The following is a 17,231-nucleotide window of genomic DNA, read 5'->3' on the forward strand; positions in this document are numbered from 1 at the left end:
CAGGGTGTCTGTTGTGGGGAGGGGAAGGGAAGGTGATTGTAAGCCGGTTTCATTCTGCCTTAAGTGGTAGAGAAAGTCAGCATATAAAAACAGACTCTTCTTCTTCTTCTTTTTCTTCTAGCTGCATGGGAGAAATCCCAACCGATGCCAAGTCAGCACATAGTGAGGCTGTGCATGCATGCTGCCACCACATCACCATGTCAGTGGCGGTTATGTACTAAGTCTGCAAAAGTCACATCGGTGTTAATGTGCCAAAACCAATTCCAGATAAGAGTTCAAAGTCATGACAACATGCAAATGCTCCCTATTTCAAATATTTTTGTATAAATTTTTTGTCAACTGTTTTGGTTCTCTGGGTTTTATAGATTCATTGTTATTATGTGTGCATACTGCATAAGTTGAACTTCCATTTTATATAGTATTTATGCTTAAATTGTACACCATTTATGTGTATAATATATCTATACAGTTGATTTGTTGGTGCACAAACAACACTGATAGGCGTACATTTGTCAGAGAAAATCCATCGGAAGCAACCAAAAAATTATATAAAAATAAAGAATTGTGTGTTCAGTTTGCATGAGAGAAAAAAGAAGAAGAAGAAGAAGACGAAGAAGAAGAAGAAGAAGAGTTGGTTTTTATACCTTGCTTTTCTCTACTTTTAAGGAGTCTCAAACTGGCTTACATTCGCCTTCTCTTCCTCTCCCCTTGTGAGGTAGGTGGGGCTGAAAGAGTTCTGAGAGTACTGTGACTAGCCCAAGGTCACCCAGCAGTCTTCATGTGTAGGAGTGGGGAAACCAACCCAGTTCACCAGATTAGAGTCTGCTGCTCCTGTGGAGGAGTGGGGAATCAAATCCAGTTCTCCAGATTAGAGTCCACCCTTAACCACTACACCAAGCTGGCTCTCCAAAGAAATCAAAACATGGGATTTTCAGTACAAAACACTATGCAGAGTATACTTGCTACAATATTCTGAGTAGGCTCTGAGAGACACAGGGTCAAATTCTCACTTCGCCTAAAACAATTCCTCTTTTTTAGCCTAAACCACCCGAGTATTGTTGCAGGGTTCCTGTATGTGTCAGTGGGATCATTTCCCCCAAAAAACAACAACAGCAGCAGCATGCACAGTATGACATCACTTCTTGGGTAAACCTAGAAGTGATGTCATGCCGTTCTAGGAATCACCGAAAACTCTATGGTAAAACCTGGCAGTTCCTGGGGTGGTGTGATGTAACTTTTGTTTTCCCTGGAAGTGACATCATGAAGTGGCATCATGACATCATGATATACACTGCACTGCAGTTGTTACCAGGTTAGAAACTGGGGAAGGGAGAGCCATGTGAGCTGCTGTGGGCTCCTTGGAGGAAGGGAAGGATACAGATGTGACAGAGAGAAAGCAGTCATCCTCCGTTCAGTACATGGTGCTGATTTCCAAATGACTATCACAGACTGATGCCACTCAAAGTTAACCTAAGTTATGCAGTCACTATGATAGGCCTCGGGAAGCAACTAAAACGATGATGAGTGACAGAAACATACAATGTAATTGAGTTATTTAAAGGAGCCCCCCCTCCCCCAAATCCAACTAAAATAAGTATGTGTGTGTTAAGTGCCGTCAAGTCGCTTCCGACCCTATGGATCAGTGTCCTCCAAAATGTCCTGTCTTTGACAGCCTTGCTCAGATCTTGCAAATTGAAGGCTGTGGCTTCCTTTATTGAGTCCATCCATCTCTTGTTAGGTCTTCCTCTTTTCCTGCTGCCCTCAACTTTTCCTAGCATGACTGTCTTTTCCAGTGGCTCTTGTCGTCTCATGACATGACCAAAATATAAGTATAGCAAAAAATAAGTATAGCAAAGCAAAATGCTGCTCTCCCTGTTTATGGAACTTTCGTTTTTTCTTTTTTATGTGTGTGCTCACGGCAAGCTTGTCCTGACTGTCTAGTTAAAAGCAATGTAAAGTGCAAAAAGGGAAGGGTGTTTTTCCCCCTGTTCCCTTTTGAAAGGTTATGCAATACTAAAAGACCCTTATTATAATTGCATTAAGAGGCTCCTGAGTGTTTTTACAGCATCATTAATATAGTATGTGGGCAGTTGAAAGTACATGGCCTTTGGCCTTATGTTTCCCAACACACATGAGACATGCATTAATGGCCCCGTAAAGCATGCCTTATAATGTCCCTGTGCCTTTATAAACACTTCATGCTCAAATGCTCAACCACTCTCAATTACGCAATCGCGTTTTCCATATAATTTTGTGCCACAGCAGCAAATGGGGAAAAATACTTTCACCTTTAGGCAAAGATTCATATTTATGGATGCTTTCACAAGCCTGAGGGCTGCCGAACCTTGACCCCAACCACCTAAAAGGCCTGAGTCCCTTTCACAGCCGTGTGTAGGGTTGCCAACCTCCAGGTGGTGTCTGGAGATCTCCCGCTATTACAACTGATCTCCAGGTGACAGAAATCAGTTCCCCTGGAATAACAACAGGGCAAAGAATTTTTCTTCCCTAGTAAGCCCAATTCTATTTATTTAATTAATTTAATTCACTTATACCCCGCTTTTGTCCCCAATGGGAGTGTGATGAAGAGGCACATACTTTGTGTGTGCCTCTTCATCACACGGTGACTGTTTATTTCATTTTTGCATGATGTAATATGTCTTCTTGTCTGTTGGATGAAATCTCTGACTGTCAGAGGAAGGGAATAACTGAACCCAACATGGTGGAAGGGAAGTCATTGGAGTCAGCTAACACAACCAGTGGCCCATGGTAAATACTGAAAAATAGTGTCTTCTGTCTCTGCCGGGTAGGACTACTCATATCATTTTGCATTTGGCAAATTCACACCAAATGAGGGAAAGGATGGTAGCATTAAAAAGGTAAAGGTAGTCCCCTGGTTCAAGCACCGGGTCATTCCTGACCCATGGGGTGACGTCACATCTCGACGTTTCCTAGGCAGACTGTGTTTATGGGGTGGTTTGCAACTGCCTTTCTTAGTCGTGCACACTTTACCCCCAGCAAGCTGGGTACTCATTTTACTGACCTCGGAAGGATGAAAGGATGAGCCAATCTTGAGCCGGCAACCTGAAACCGACTTCCATAAGGATCAAACTCAGGTCGTGAGCAGAGCTTGGACTGCAGTACTGCAGCTTACCACTCCGTGCATTATCCATCACTAAATGACGAGAATGAAGTTGAGTTCCATAATGGGTCTCTCTATTTCTCTCTCACACACACATACTCTTTTCTTTTCTTTTTACTTTCACGGAAGTGTTTGTTCATGGCTAGCATTTCCATCTGCTTGTCTCACGAAGCTGTGAGCTCTTTCAATACAAACATTGCTGTTGATTAGTTACAGCACATTCCGTGCAATATTGGTAAATGTGAAATCCTTCACCGTAAGCAGTGCTGGAATGGGACACGCGCGCGCACACACACAAAGCCGTTTGGTAAATTTCAAATTGGTTTAGGAAGCCAAACTTGTCATAGGGGATAGAAATACACAGCAGGGAAAGCTATTTCTTGTATCAGAGGGGCTTCTGCATGCGAAGTAAATCACTCAGAAAAGAACTGCTGCCTCACCATATTTTTATGCACTCTCTTAGGAGCCCTGATATCTATGCCAATAACAAAAACAACTACTTTAGTATAAAATCCATTGACTCGGCAACCATCAATTCACTTCTGAAGCAACGCTAAATACAGAATGGGGTGTATTCTAGGACTGCCAAGCCCCAGGTGAGGGCGGGGCATCCCCCATCCCCAGGTGCCATTGCCTGCCAATGCTTGCAGCCCCATGTCTTTAGCAGAAGCTCTTACCAGAAGTGACAAAGAGTAACTCTAGGAATCAGTAGAAACTCTATGGTTTTACCATAGAGTTTCTGGTGATTCCTAGAGCTACCGTTTGTCACTTCGAATAAGTACATGAGGCTGCATTGTTCCACCACGCTGCATCCCCTCCCTAATCCTCCCGCCAGTTGCCAGTTTGATAAATTTCCTAAGGAACATCAAATTTCATTTTTTTTTAAAGTACACATGCCTCTAGTCCTTATGGCTACAATGGCAGGCTTGAAACTATTCTCCCAAAAATATAAACATGGACAGCTTCTCTGAATGCAGAATGCAGAACATCCTTTTAAAAAGTGTTTCCAAATCATATTGTAAAAGATGATAAATAACGATGAGGTAGACCACGTTGTGTGATTAACCTTAACTAGTTTCTTACTGCTGATGTATCTTTTAAAAGAAAGAAAGCATTAAAGACCCTGTGTATTGTTCGGGCTAAGTAGCTTTTAGCCTGCCTGTGGTCAGAGCACATATTATCCCACTGATCTTCAAAAAGCTTCAAAAAAAGCAAGTGTTAGTGCTTATTATGTAAATAAGCCTGGAGGCAATTTTCATAACATGCAATAGAGGGACTCTTTAAAAAAAACACATTCACATAATTTACCCCACAGACTCAAATACATTCCTTCGTATTCTAACAGCCTGTCATGTAATTATACATTTAAGGTCACTTCCAAGCAAAAAAAAGGGTATTATTTCCTCGACAGGAATTGGAGGGGTGCAAGTTAAGAATACAACATGTCAAAGAATTGCAGACTTGTTTATTCTCAGCTGGAGTTTAATGCAAATTGCTCTATTATGCCGAACAATTTTCCATTCTTGGCTTCTACAGCAGACAGTTACCCAGGGACCACCCATCAAAATGAGACAAATAATTCAGGGCTCTGTTTTGCCCTTAGCACTGTCAGGAGAATTTGGGGTCCCGGAACTTATGAATTTATTGTCTGATATATGACTTGTTTGAAGCCATTAAGAGGTATTGTTATCGGCTGTAATGTAGAGCCAGCATTAAAGCAGACACCACCTTGACCCAGTACTGTCTGTATTTCATAATATGTCTGTATTTTCTATATCCAAAGAATTGAGATACTGCTGGGATACACACAAGGCTGAGCATAGACAAACATCTATAGAAGAAAAATAGGACTTAAAAAAAGATAACGGTAATTTTGTAAGAATATAAGAAATGCAGTGCTAGATCAGACCAGTGGTCAACCTTTTCTGGCATCCTGGGTCACATTGTGGCCAACCAGTTGCCTTGGAAATAGGGTTGCCAGGTCCCTCTTCGGCACTGGCAGGAGGTTTCTGGGGCGGAGTCTGAGGAGGGTGGGGTTTGGGGAGGGGTGGGACTTCAATGCCATAGAGTCCAATTGCCAAAGTGGCCATTTTCTCTGGATAAACTGATTTCTATCAGCTGGAGATCAGTTGTAATAGCAGGAGATCTCCAGCTAGTACCTGGAAGTTGGCAACCTTACTTGGAAAGTCAACAATTAGGGCACAGATGCCAAGGCCTCCCCGTGATATTGCTTCCTAGCACTTGTGTTCACGGGCTTACTGCCTCTGAATATGAAGGTTTCCTTTCATCATCTTGGCTAATTGTCTCTGATGGACCTTTCCATGAATACTTCCACTGTAACATGAGAAGGAAGGGAGCAGGTTGTCAAATGGTGATACAGAACAATTTCTATTTCTCATGCTGTAATATATTTTTTGTATCAATATGTTTGGAGGGAGGAACAGAAAAATAACAGACTTGCCCATCAGTATCAATAAATCCAGTGAATAGCAGTCTAGCAGTGAATAGCAATAGAATCCAGTGAATAGCAGTAAACACCATAAAGACAATGGATGGGGGGAAATATCAATCACAGAAAAATAAACAGTTCATTGTACTATTTTCCCACAATATATTTAGGGTGTCCCTTTATTAAAGATGCAGTCTGCAGGGCTCAACTGTGGCCTCCTAAATAGGGTTGCCAACCTCCAGGTACTAGCTGGAGATCTCCCGCTATTACAACTGATCTCCAGCCGATAGAGATCAGTTCACCTGGAGAAAATGGCCGTTTTGCCATTGGACTCTATGGCATTGAAGTCCCTCCCCTCCACAAACCCCGCCCTCCTCAGGCTCTGCCCCAAAATCTCCAGGCATTTCCCAACCCGGAGCTGGCAACCCTACTCCTAAAGCATTTCTAGTCAATAAGCTTCTGTTTACCATCAGCCTGCTTGGTCACGGCGATGGTACCAAGAGTGGCAAATGGCAATTGTCCCTTCTCTCTCCACTTCCGGACAAACGTGACTCCTTTTGGCCGGTGCCACATCATAAAGGGCTCCTTTTAATGTCATGAATTAAAGCAGGCCTGAGAGCTGAATACTAATCCTATTAACTGACCTATGGAATGGGGACATTGTAAATCTAGGTTCGCTGCAGCAGAAGCGTCACCGGATCTGGGTTATCCTGATGTTGTGTCTGACTTTAAAGCAACAGGGGTCACCTCTGTGCTCAGCATTCCAAATGAGTCCCATCAAAGTATAGGAAGTCCACCGCTAGGGCTGCCAACTTCCAGGTTGTGGCTGGAGATCTCCTGCTATTGCATCTGATCTCCAGGTGATAGATATGAGTTCACCTGGAGAAAACGGCCACTTTCAAAGACGGACTCTATAGCATTATACCCACTGAAGTCCTGCCCCTCCCCAAACCCTGCCCACTTCGGGCTCCACCCGAAAAATCTCCAGATATTTCCCAACCTGGAGCTGGCAACCCTACCTGGGGATCCCCCGGAATGACAGCTCATCTCCAGACTACAGAGATCAGTTCTCCTGGAGAAAATGGATGCTTCTGAGGGTGGACTCTATGGCATTAGCCCCCACTGAGGTCCCTGTCCTCCCCAGGCTCCATCCCCAAACCTCCAGGAGTTTCCCAACCTGGATCTGGCAACCCTACCCCCCTATCCCCCGCCGGTGGCCAGGGGTGACCTGGCAGCCTTGCACCGCCAAGAGCCCATTGATAATCTAGACTAGAACGAAAACCCTGACAGTGTTGGGATTACGGATGGTGCTTGAAGACAACAGAACCACCATCTATTATTCATATGCCTTTGATCCCTGCCTCTCTCTTAAATTATGCTGCTGTCTTTGATCAGGCAACTCTTGCACCTTAAATGAAAACAGGCTTAACCTGGAAAATTGTGTGTCTCTCCCACTGATCAGAGGAAAGGATGCGGCTGCATGTCTTCAGTGGTAAAAGTGAAACTGAAAGCATCCGTTCTGCAGCAAGGCGATCCCCATTTGGTACTTACTTTTGTAGGTTTTTTAAAAAAATTAATTTTATTTTTATACAACTCGCGCACACACATAATTAACAACAGGACGTCGGGGCCTTTCACACAAAAAACAATCAAATAAATTCGCATCTGAAGAGCCATTGCGAAAAGCATATCTGAAAAACCATTGCAAAAAAATGAAGAAACCAAATAGGAAGGGGAAAGAATTATATACTTGGGGAAACAAACAATCCATGCAGGCTGAACATAATTGCATATATTTGCTTAATCTGCATAATTTGTGCTGCTTCCAGAACCAAAGGCCTGAATTATACACCAGTGGAGGTCCCATTTATTTAAATCTAGGTCTTTCCAAATCACATATAAAGCATAGGGTGGAATTCTGATTTTCAGAGCAAAAGGCATGGGTGGGTATGAGGAACAGAGCCATCTCTGCACTCACCCCTTACTTCCCATAACCTCCACTCCTTTGCTTTCTGCTAGATAGTATCCTTGTTAAGACACAAATAACAATAGTGGGACAGACTGTGAGGAAGGTAAATTGCAAATTTACCCCATCAACTGAGTGCCCCCTTTGCTCCATAAACTTCACTCCCCACCATGATTTATGCATGTGGCCCACATTTTTAAAAGAAACAGAACTGTTCACCCAGCAAGTGTAGTGTGAGGCTAAGATGCGATTATATTTGATGACAGGAGATCTGTCGATAGATTTTTCTGTAGTTTCTTTAAAAGCAAACAGCAGACACAGAGAACCCGATCAGGATTAGAGTTGAGATGAACGGAGGGGGTTCTAACCCTTTCCCCATAAGTAGGGCTGCCAGCCTCCAGGTGGTGGCTGGAGATCTCCTGGGATTACATTTGTCCCAAATCCAATATAGAGCTGGTGGGGCAGGTGGCCCGGTTACTTTAATCTGCAAAAGGACTGAGAAAAGGATGTAATATACCCTCATTAAGGGATCCCAAATAAGAACCATAAAATGTGTTGGCTTTCTCTTCTTCAAAAGGGCAAGGAGCTCAAATAAGACAATTCTTACCAGTGCCACATTTCCGATATGTTTTGCTATTAATTTCCCATATTTACTTCCACTTTAATGTACCTTTAATTAGGCAATAATATATGATCTTCAATTCATTTATCATTTCTGCTCAAAGCAGGGGCGGGACTCCCCCCCACCCCGTGGCGGAGAAGAGAGAGCGACTAAATAAAATGCCAGTTCTTGACAGCACCTTTAATGTGTCATAAAATATTATAGATGTGACAGTCACTCACATGCTAATTATTTAACATTTTCCCAAGTTTTATTTTGTGTTATACTACAAATTGTAAAAAAAAGGAGGGGAAAGAGATTCTAAGGCAATGCCAAGTACAAGGATAAAACCTATTAGCATATGAGTGCCCTGATAATATTGATGGATCCTTAGCATATTCTGTGCGTGGAAGGAAGATTCCTGATAACTTGCTTGTGAGACTGCGGTACAAGATCTCTCTTGGGAAGGGGAAGGATCCTGAAAGGTTTTGCAGAAACCGGTAGCCTCAAGATACACTGCGTGTCTCCCAAAAAGCCATAAGGGAACTGGACAAAAACCAAAATGAAAAAAGCCAGGAATGCCAGTTTGTGAAAATTCACATGCAATGAAATCTGCATCCTTGAAGTTGCAGGCTGCATGGGGCAGGAATGGAATTTAATTATAAAAGGAGGGAGGGTTCTGTAGCTCAGTGGTAGAGCCTCTGCTTGGCATGCAGAAGGTCCCAGGTTCAATTCTCGGCATCTCCAGTTAAAGGAACTAGGCAAGTAGGCGATGTGAAAGACCTCTGCCTGAGACCCTGGAGAGCCGCTGCCAGTCTGAGTAGACAATACTGACTTTGATGGACCCAGGGTCTGATTCAGTATGAGGCACCTTTATATGTGTGAATGTGTGTGTGTGAGTATGTGTCAAAAGATGAAATGAAATCATTTGGAATATCTGTACCATAGCAAAATGAGCCACACAATGAGGCCCCTGTCCTCCCCAGACTCCATTCCCAAATCTTCAAGTTTCTCAACCTGGATCTGGCAACTTTATCTGCCCATCCCCTGCCGGTGGCCCGGGGGGGGATCACCTAGCAACCCTAAATGAGCATGCTCACCATGAGTAGTGACTCCTCTACTTAAGCTACCTTCAACTCTTTGTTTAGGTATAGATGTAACCAAACAAACATGGCTGACCATTAACTGAAAAGCTTAGGAGATATTTGGGGCTTCTGGAAGGCCAAGACCTCTTCCTGTCATATACATTTCAACCATTAAAATGTCTACTTTTGCCTCAAAACAATTTGTCAACATGCTTCCTAGATAGGATTAAACCATGGTTTGAAAGAGTGGTATGGAGGAAAATCATGGTTTGAGCATAACAAACCACTCATGATATAACTCATGATATGCCAAGAGTCCATTAACTGCCTGGGTGCTTAAGAAGGAAAGGGTGGGACCTACCAGGATTGTTTTCATACCAAGTACACCATGGTTTGCAATCATGTCTGAACCAAGCCTCTGAGAAACCTGTTGACGGTCTCCATTCCAATCTTGCCTTAAACGTATTCCAGAGATAGCCAAATTTGTCCTTTTTGTTTCTTATTGCTTACAGATACTGTCATTGTGAATGGTTTCAATACTCCCCCATTTGTGTTGTTGGTTCTGATTATTCATTTCGTTCGTTCTTTCATGCGACATGTACAATATGTATAGGCACAATCTACATTGTTTATGTTTGCATAATACTGATAGACAACATGGTAAACTTTGTGCATCTAAGAAAAATTTGCACACGGAGATAGAAATTGTAAAAATAAAGACGTGGGGGTTCAAGGGAGAGAGAAAACTGAAGAGTAAATATTCAAACTGAACCAACAGAATTCAATAGTAGCCTTAATGTGTTGGCATCTACCTTTCTCGGATTCAGCCAGGAAAGCCAACAGAGGGCTTGAGATGTGAAGAAAGTCTGAGGCAATTATAGGAAGAAATTTCAACCCTGTTTTGAACAACAAGGAATAAAACACTGGATTTAGCTTTTGCCTCAGAGTATCCTGTCATCCCCGACTCTTAACATTCAAGAGCTGACTCCTAAGTTTGTGGTTTGAGCATAGCAAGGAACACATGGGAAAGCTACTTGTTGAAAGCATAGATATTTTGCTTATTCCAGAAGAATCTTTAAAGGGATGAAACCCTCAAAATTGACAGAGGAGTCCGTCAACAAGCATTTTGTAAACACATGCTGTGCGATGGTGAGATCAGATCTGAATAAAGTGCTCCTCAGGAATGAAATACTCATTCAGACCGTATTAACCAGCCACCACTCAAGGTTTCCCAAGCTGCCATACAGAAAATGAAGATACTGAAGAGTTGTTTGCTCATTTCATCAAGCACAGAAATACTGGGGAAGGAGTCTAGTAGAATTGCAGGAAATCAGAAAAATTGTAATATCTTCACAGACTATTTCCTTTTCCCATTCATTAATATTAACATGAGCTGTCCTCTGAGACACCCTGTCAAAATAAGACTAGCGGACAGCAAACAGCATACGAGCTTCTTCCACCATTACTGGATGGGGGCATCCATTGCTCGAAATGAGCTGAATAATTCACACCATACAATTATTAATCAGAGAATTCCCAGAATACACAAAGCAAGTAATGCTGAAGGGAAAAAAGATTTATCCCCTGGTGGGCAAATTATTTTTTTAACAAGGGTTGTGGTTTGAATGGAGAAATGACAGTCCAGGTATACTGGTGCCACTCACTGACTCACAGCCTTGGTATCCAAGAGATTCTCCTGTTAACTTCTTCTTATACTGAATGCTGGAATGGACACAGTTGTATCTTTGGAGAGAATGGACACAGTTGTGTCTTTGGAGATCCAATATGGTGTAGTGTTTAAGAGCAGTGGATTCTAATCTGGACAACCGGGTTTGATTCCCCACTCCTCCACATGAAGCCAGCTGGGTGACCGTGGGCTAGTCACAATTCTCTCTGAACTCGCTCAGCCCCACCTACCTCACAAGGTGCTTGTTATGGGGAGAGGAAGGTAAGAGATGGTAAGCTGGTTTGATTCTCCTTAAAAGGTAGAGAAAATCGGGGTTTAAAAGCCAACTCCTCCTCCTCCTCCTCTTCTTCTTCTTCTTCATGTTTATTGGCTTTCAAGAGGGGGGGAAATCCAAAACAATACCATGAAATATCACAGCATTTCCAACAACTAAAGAATCCACCCCCACCAGAAACGCCATTGCAGTGTACTGATGAGTTGGAGGAAATACCTAAACCTTTCTCCCCTCCCCCCTTTGAGTCCCACTGCAGTCTTTCAAAAGGAGAAATTAATCCAAGAACATAATGCACAAAATGAAGCCTGAATATAAAACTGTCAAGGGCGAAAGGTATCTCTGTTTCATTGGCAGGACCAGCTTGGTTGAATGGCAGCACATGACAATGAAGGACGACAAAAAAAATTTTCCCCTCTTCTGATTACTTCTTTTCAAATCGGAGTGAGTGAAAACAACAATGCCAATAGCAAATCATTCAAATCAGTATTGGTCTAAGAAAGTACATCCCACCTCTATCCATTGTAATCTTTTCTGAATGCAAGATTAGGCTCTTTGTTTGTAATATTTCTCCTCTGGAAGAGGAAAAAGAGAACCCTTTCTCCTTGCCCTCTAAAACTCCACTCTGGTATAGCACAAATTGGAAGGAAACCCTCAAAAGGGCTTTGAACAGTTGACCTCAGATTTCCCCCCCCCTTTTCAGTGTCAATGCCCTTTTGCAAGTCATTTCTATTTAAAACAAAAATAAGCCATAAAAACCTCTTAACTCTCCATGCAGAGCTTTTCTTCAGAGACCAGGGGAGTTCAAGGATATCAGACTTTTCCATGTACTATCCATCACTAAAACAGACAGCTTGTACGGGACTAGCATTTCAACAGAAAGGACTGGTCGCAGAGGCATAAAAGGCATAATTTCCCTTTGCTTCTCGAAGGTCCCCTCTCGCAGTTGCCATTAGAGGGATGAGGAAGAGCTAGGAACCAGGAACAAACTTATGGATATTAGGTGGATGGAAACCAGGCTGCAAGATGAACGCTATCAAGTGTTCAGTGGTGGGGGGAGACAGGAGACATTCCCATTCCCAGCTATGTTCAGTGTCCGCCTTTTATGGGTCACCAGTTCATAAGAATGCAGAGCAGGTGCCGAAATCATGCCCAGGAGGGTAGGTGGCATCTTCCTGATGGTACTTGTAGCACCTTCCAGTCATATCACTGACACAGATTCTAGCCATGGCACAAAGGAATGAGTGCTCTTACCCAGCCACAAAACAGTATTTATTGATTCATTCATTCATCCATGCATCCATTCATTCATTTATTTATTTCGCGACTTATAGTCTGTCCTCCCCGGCCGAGGCCAGGCTCAGGACAGGTAACATCATTTAAAATACACCGATAATAGTAAACAATAAAATCAATAAATTCTAAGTTTAAAACAGTAAAATCCTAATTAAAATAACCCTCAACTCAAAACTCAAGATGGCGCCAAATTACACTCATACTGCCCAAGACAAGCTGCAGGTTGCACCTCAAATTGACATAGGACATAATACAGAAGGAGAGGGGGTAGGGAGGCCAGCAAAGATTATACCCGCGGCTGCCCTCAACCATAGGCCTGGCAGAATAGCTCTGTCTTGCAGGCCCTGCAGAACTCTTTAAGGTTAGCTGAACACTCTTAGGGCCAGGGACCACTAGTAGATTATGATCAGGTGACCGTGAAGATCTTTGTGGGGTATACCAGGAGAGGCGGTCCTGAAGATACAATAGTGACACACAAAGGCAGTAAGAAGATGGTGGTGGTGCATGGCAACAAAGGGTTTTCTCACACAACAGGAATTACAGATATTAATATTACTGGCAGGATGGAATTTGGAGAGCTGCCTTTGGCCCCGTCCCACTCACTGGGAATTGGATCCAACCATAGTTCTAGCAGTACAAGTCACCGAGGGTTGTATTTGCAGTTGAAACGAAGTAGGATCCACTGATTTCAATGGAATTCACACAGTCTAGAAGAATGTGATATTCTTGTAAAAGGTCACCCCTTGCCCCGACTTTTCCTGTCTCCCTAGCTTCTGTTGTAATGAATTAGACGGTTCAGTATATCCCCTTCATTCTCTGAATGTGATGCTCTGAAAAACAATACTTATGGGGTTGCTTGATATTTTTTTTAAAGAATTCTCTAAGAAAGCTCAGAATGGTTAGCACATTTGAAGAAGCTCCTCACAATCCTTCCCCACCAGTCTTCCCATTCTTGGCCAAACACATGTGTGGAAAGGGTAGAATTGGAAGCAGGGAGGACTAGTTGGTGATGGCACAGACCTTATCTTTTAGGCCTAGCTACAGCATGCCCAAGAGAATCCATTCTTGCTGAGATGTAAGAGAAATCATAATTTCCAGTAACTCGAAGCACAATTCATGGAACTCAGACACAGCACAAAAGTGCAATTCCCATGTATCCATGTGTCAACAGCCACTTTAGAGCATGCTCAAGAATAACCAGCCAGACAATAAGGGTGTGGCTTATGAGTTCTGGCATTGCCGCAGCCACGCCTCCCTACCAGCCATTCCCACTGTTCTCAAAATTAAGTTTTCTTGGGGCAGAGAACAGGCAGGGAGAGCCAACAATGAGCCCATGACAAGCTGAAACCAAATTTCTGGGGACTTAAGGAAGGAGAATCTTTGAGCTAGATATTATGAGTCCTCGTTTGAACCTTTGACCACATCACTACTTCAAATTGGTACCCAATCATCTGGTTAGGGAAATCATAGCTGATCAGGTGAGTTACTGACTCTGTCAACCTCTTACTTGGGTGCTCAGATACAACAGCCCTGATTGTCAGGAAACAGCCTCTGAAATCGTAATGAGAATGAAGTCAGCAAACAACAATCCCCTTTCCCCCCTTTTGATTTGATTGCACAGGAAAATGGTTTGAAAGGCAGAAGGTAAATGGAACCACCACGTACACACACACACACACACACACACACACACACACACACACATACGCACAGATCAGAAACAAGAAACTTATGCTAAACAGAAAGATGATCTTGCATACCAACTACAACAGTGAATTGCAAATTAATGCACAACATGGCCCTAGAGATTACAGGTCAATATTTAATTGCCCCAAGAAAGCAAAGAAGAGGCCAAGTAGCTATGCAAAAGGAATCTGATACAAATCAAAGTAGGGTTTGGATATTTCATGATGTGCCACGCAGAGCTATTGAATTTCACTGTGTCCCTGTGAAAGAGAAAAGGTAAAATGACAAAAAATGTACCAAAGGTACACTGCGTTCAGAACCATTGACAACCAAGAAGGCCAAAAAAGCAAAGTTCATATTTCTACAAATGCATCTATTTTCTTATTACCATAGGGTTTTAAAATAGTGGATGAATGCCCCCCCCCAAACTGTTAACTGAGGCAGCCAGAAGACAAAATTCAAAAGTTCAAAGAAGATTACATCCACAGAGAACAAGAGAACAAATCTAATGATCAAGTGGTCTTCTATCAGTGCTAAGAATACTTAAAGGTTGTACGAGGTGAACCTCTGCCTATAAATCACACCACCTCTTGCCTAAACAATTTTGTTGCATTATAGTCTTCCATGAAAAGTTTATAACAACAGCATCCAGAATTCAATATATTGTGTAATGTTTTCTGCAGGGACTATTCAGAAGTAAACAACAGAATGCAACAAACTCTTTTTTTTCCCCCAGAACCACAGCTAAGAAATAATCTGGTCTATGCCACAAATGAACACTGCTGTATGTAACATTTTGGAAACAGCAGCTAACTAGAATCACAATTGCGGGGGGGAGGAAATGTGTTCATTTGTGTTGCATAAAACAGTATTAGCACAATACATTTCTCCAAGACCAAAACTAAATATAAAAACATATTTCTCAAACACTCTGACTATCCGGAAGTCCAGAGAAACATAAGGAATCTGGCAGCACAATATCCAGAACAAAAAAGCTACATCCGAGAGAGGACCTGCAATTTGTTTTAAATCCCACTACAATATGTAAGACTAATTACTGTAATGTTAATACAGGATACTTGGAGAGAACAAAGCAGCATATCATTCTGAACATCTGCACTGTGTTTCTGTGTCATCAAAGTGGAGCATAATTTTGGGTTAGTATGCATAATAACAAATTGCAACCCTCAGCATACAAACCTCGTTTTTTCACACAAAAGAAACCTTGGAAAAAAGCCCGCAGGCTCGGTAAATAGTGTTGTGGTCAATACAAAGAGTATCAGGTAAGGCAAGTTAAAATCGGATTCTCTCTTACCAAGTACCCCAAGCCGGTAGTTGACGGTGATGACTATCACATTGCCATAACTCGCCAGCACACTGCCATCATATAAATTTCCTGTGCCTTCCATGTAGGACCCTCCATGAATATACACCATCACTGGTTTGGGCCCCCCACTATCTCGAATGTCTGGAAGAAAAACATGGAGAAATACGTTATCCCCGAAACGGCGTGATCCAAGCGAGATTCCTAGCTTGTTACCTTTCTTTCCCGAGCTGTATTTTAAAAGTGTTTCCCAAGCAACACGGATGAGTTACCACAGAGATGGCTTTGATACAGTCAAAAGAAAATCTCTCTATCCCATCTTGGCAAAGCCCATGATCTCAAGATGGTGGGATTTTCACATCAATTCCAAGTCTGCTCGATAACCTTTTGGGTTTTCTTTCACATGATCATTTTGGCCACAGGATTACAATGACCCAGAGGCAGATCTACTGTGAAACTAATGAAGCTTAAGCTTCAGGGGCCCTAATCCCAGAGGGGCCCCCTGAAGCAACTTTTTTTTTAATGAGTAAATTTCTCAACAAAATCGATGGAGTTTCTTTAGTGATAGAATTATAAGCCAATGGGTTGAAGTACTTAATATTGACTTTAGAATGTGCTCTAATACCCATTTCATATGGCCTCAAAATGTCCCTGTAATTTGTCAAATTTCAAAATTTTCTCGGAGGCTTGAACCCCAGCTGTAAGGGCTCTCTGAATCTATTCATAGACTATATTTTAGCAGCTGGATCCTCAAATCCGTAATTGGTACACAGCTAGGGTTGCCAACCTCCAGGTACTTATGTTTACTAACCTCCAGGTACTAGCTGGAGATCTCCTTCTATTACAACTGATCTCCAGCCAATAGGGATCAGTTCACCAGGAGAAAATGGCCGCTTTGGCAATTGGACTGTATGGCATTAGGGTTGCCAGGTCCCTCTTCGGCACCAGTGGGAGGTTTTTGGGGTGGAGCCTGAGGAGGGCGGGGTTTGGGGAGGGAAGAGACTTCAATGCCATAGAGTCCAATTGCCAAAGCGACCATTTCCTCCAGGTGAACTGATCTCTATCGGCTGGAGATCAGTTGTAATAGCAGGAGATCTCCAGCTAGTACCTGGAGGTTGGCAACCCTATATGGCATTGAAGTCCCTCCCCTCCCAAAACCCCACCCTCCTCAGCTCCACCCCCAAAACCTCCCACCGGTAGTGAAGACGGACCTGCCAACCATATGCACAGCGTTCAAACCCCCAGTTGTAAGGGCTCTCTGAATCTATTCATAGTCTACATTTTGGCAGCTGGATCCTCAAATCCTTAATTGGTGCACAGCTAGAGCCAATCGTAACCATAAAAAGACATCTGAATTCTCAATTCAGGCTATACTTGTCTTGCTTGTACATTTTAACACCAAAAATCAGATTTTCACCTCTTTAGCCTAACAAGCCCCCTCTAATGACCTTCTACTTCTCTATATTATTATTATTATTATTATTATTATTATTATTATTATTATTATTATTTAAATTTATAGCCCTCCCTCATTCCCAGTCAAAGCCGGGTTCAGCACAGGTGCCATGACCCTAGGGAGGCCTATATTAAAGTAGTTACCACGCCTACATCTCCTAGGTACCCTCTGGGCCTTGTGACTGGTGGAAGAAAATCTGGAGGGAAGGCTAGAGCCAATCGGGGGTTAGGGAGGGGTGCTTGGGAAGAAGGAATAAAATGCCTTGCCTGAA

At 42.7% G+C, this 17,231-nt stretch overlaps 1 protein-coding gene across 5 annotated transcripts in view; it reads right to left on the reverse strand.

The window, feature by feature from the left end:
* NLGN1 (neuroligin 1) overlaps positions 1–17,231 on the reverse strand; it is a 553,403-nt gene that overhangs the window by 332,943 nt on the left and 203,229 nt on the right. For all 5 annotated transcript variants that reach the window (XM_056849370.1, XM_056849369.1, XM_056849368.1 and 2 more), the window contains one exon: positions 15,496–15,648. In XM_056849370.1, coding sequence (XP_056705348.1) covers positions 15,496–15,648 — 153 coding nt within the window. The remainder of the gene's footprint in view (positions 1–15,495; positions 15,649–17,231) is intronic.

This window comes from Euleptes europaea, chromosome 5 (genome assembly GCF_029931775.1).
Source record: "Euleptes europaea isolate rEulEur1 chromosome 5, rEulEur1.hap1, whole genome shotgun sequence".
Classification (NCBI taxonomy): domain Eukaryota; kingdom Metazoa; phylum Chordata; class Lepidosauria; order Squamata; family Sphaerodactylidae; genus Euleptes; species Euleptes europaea.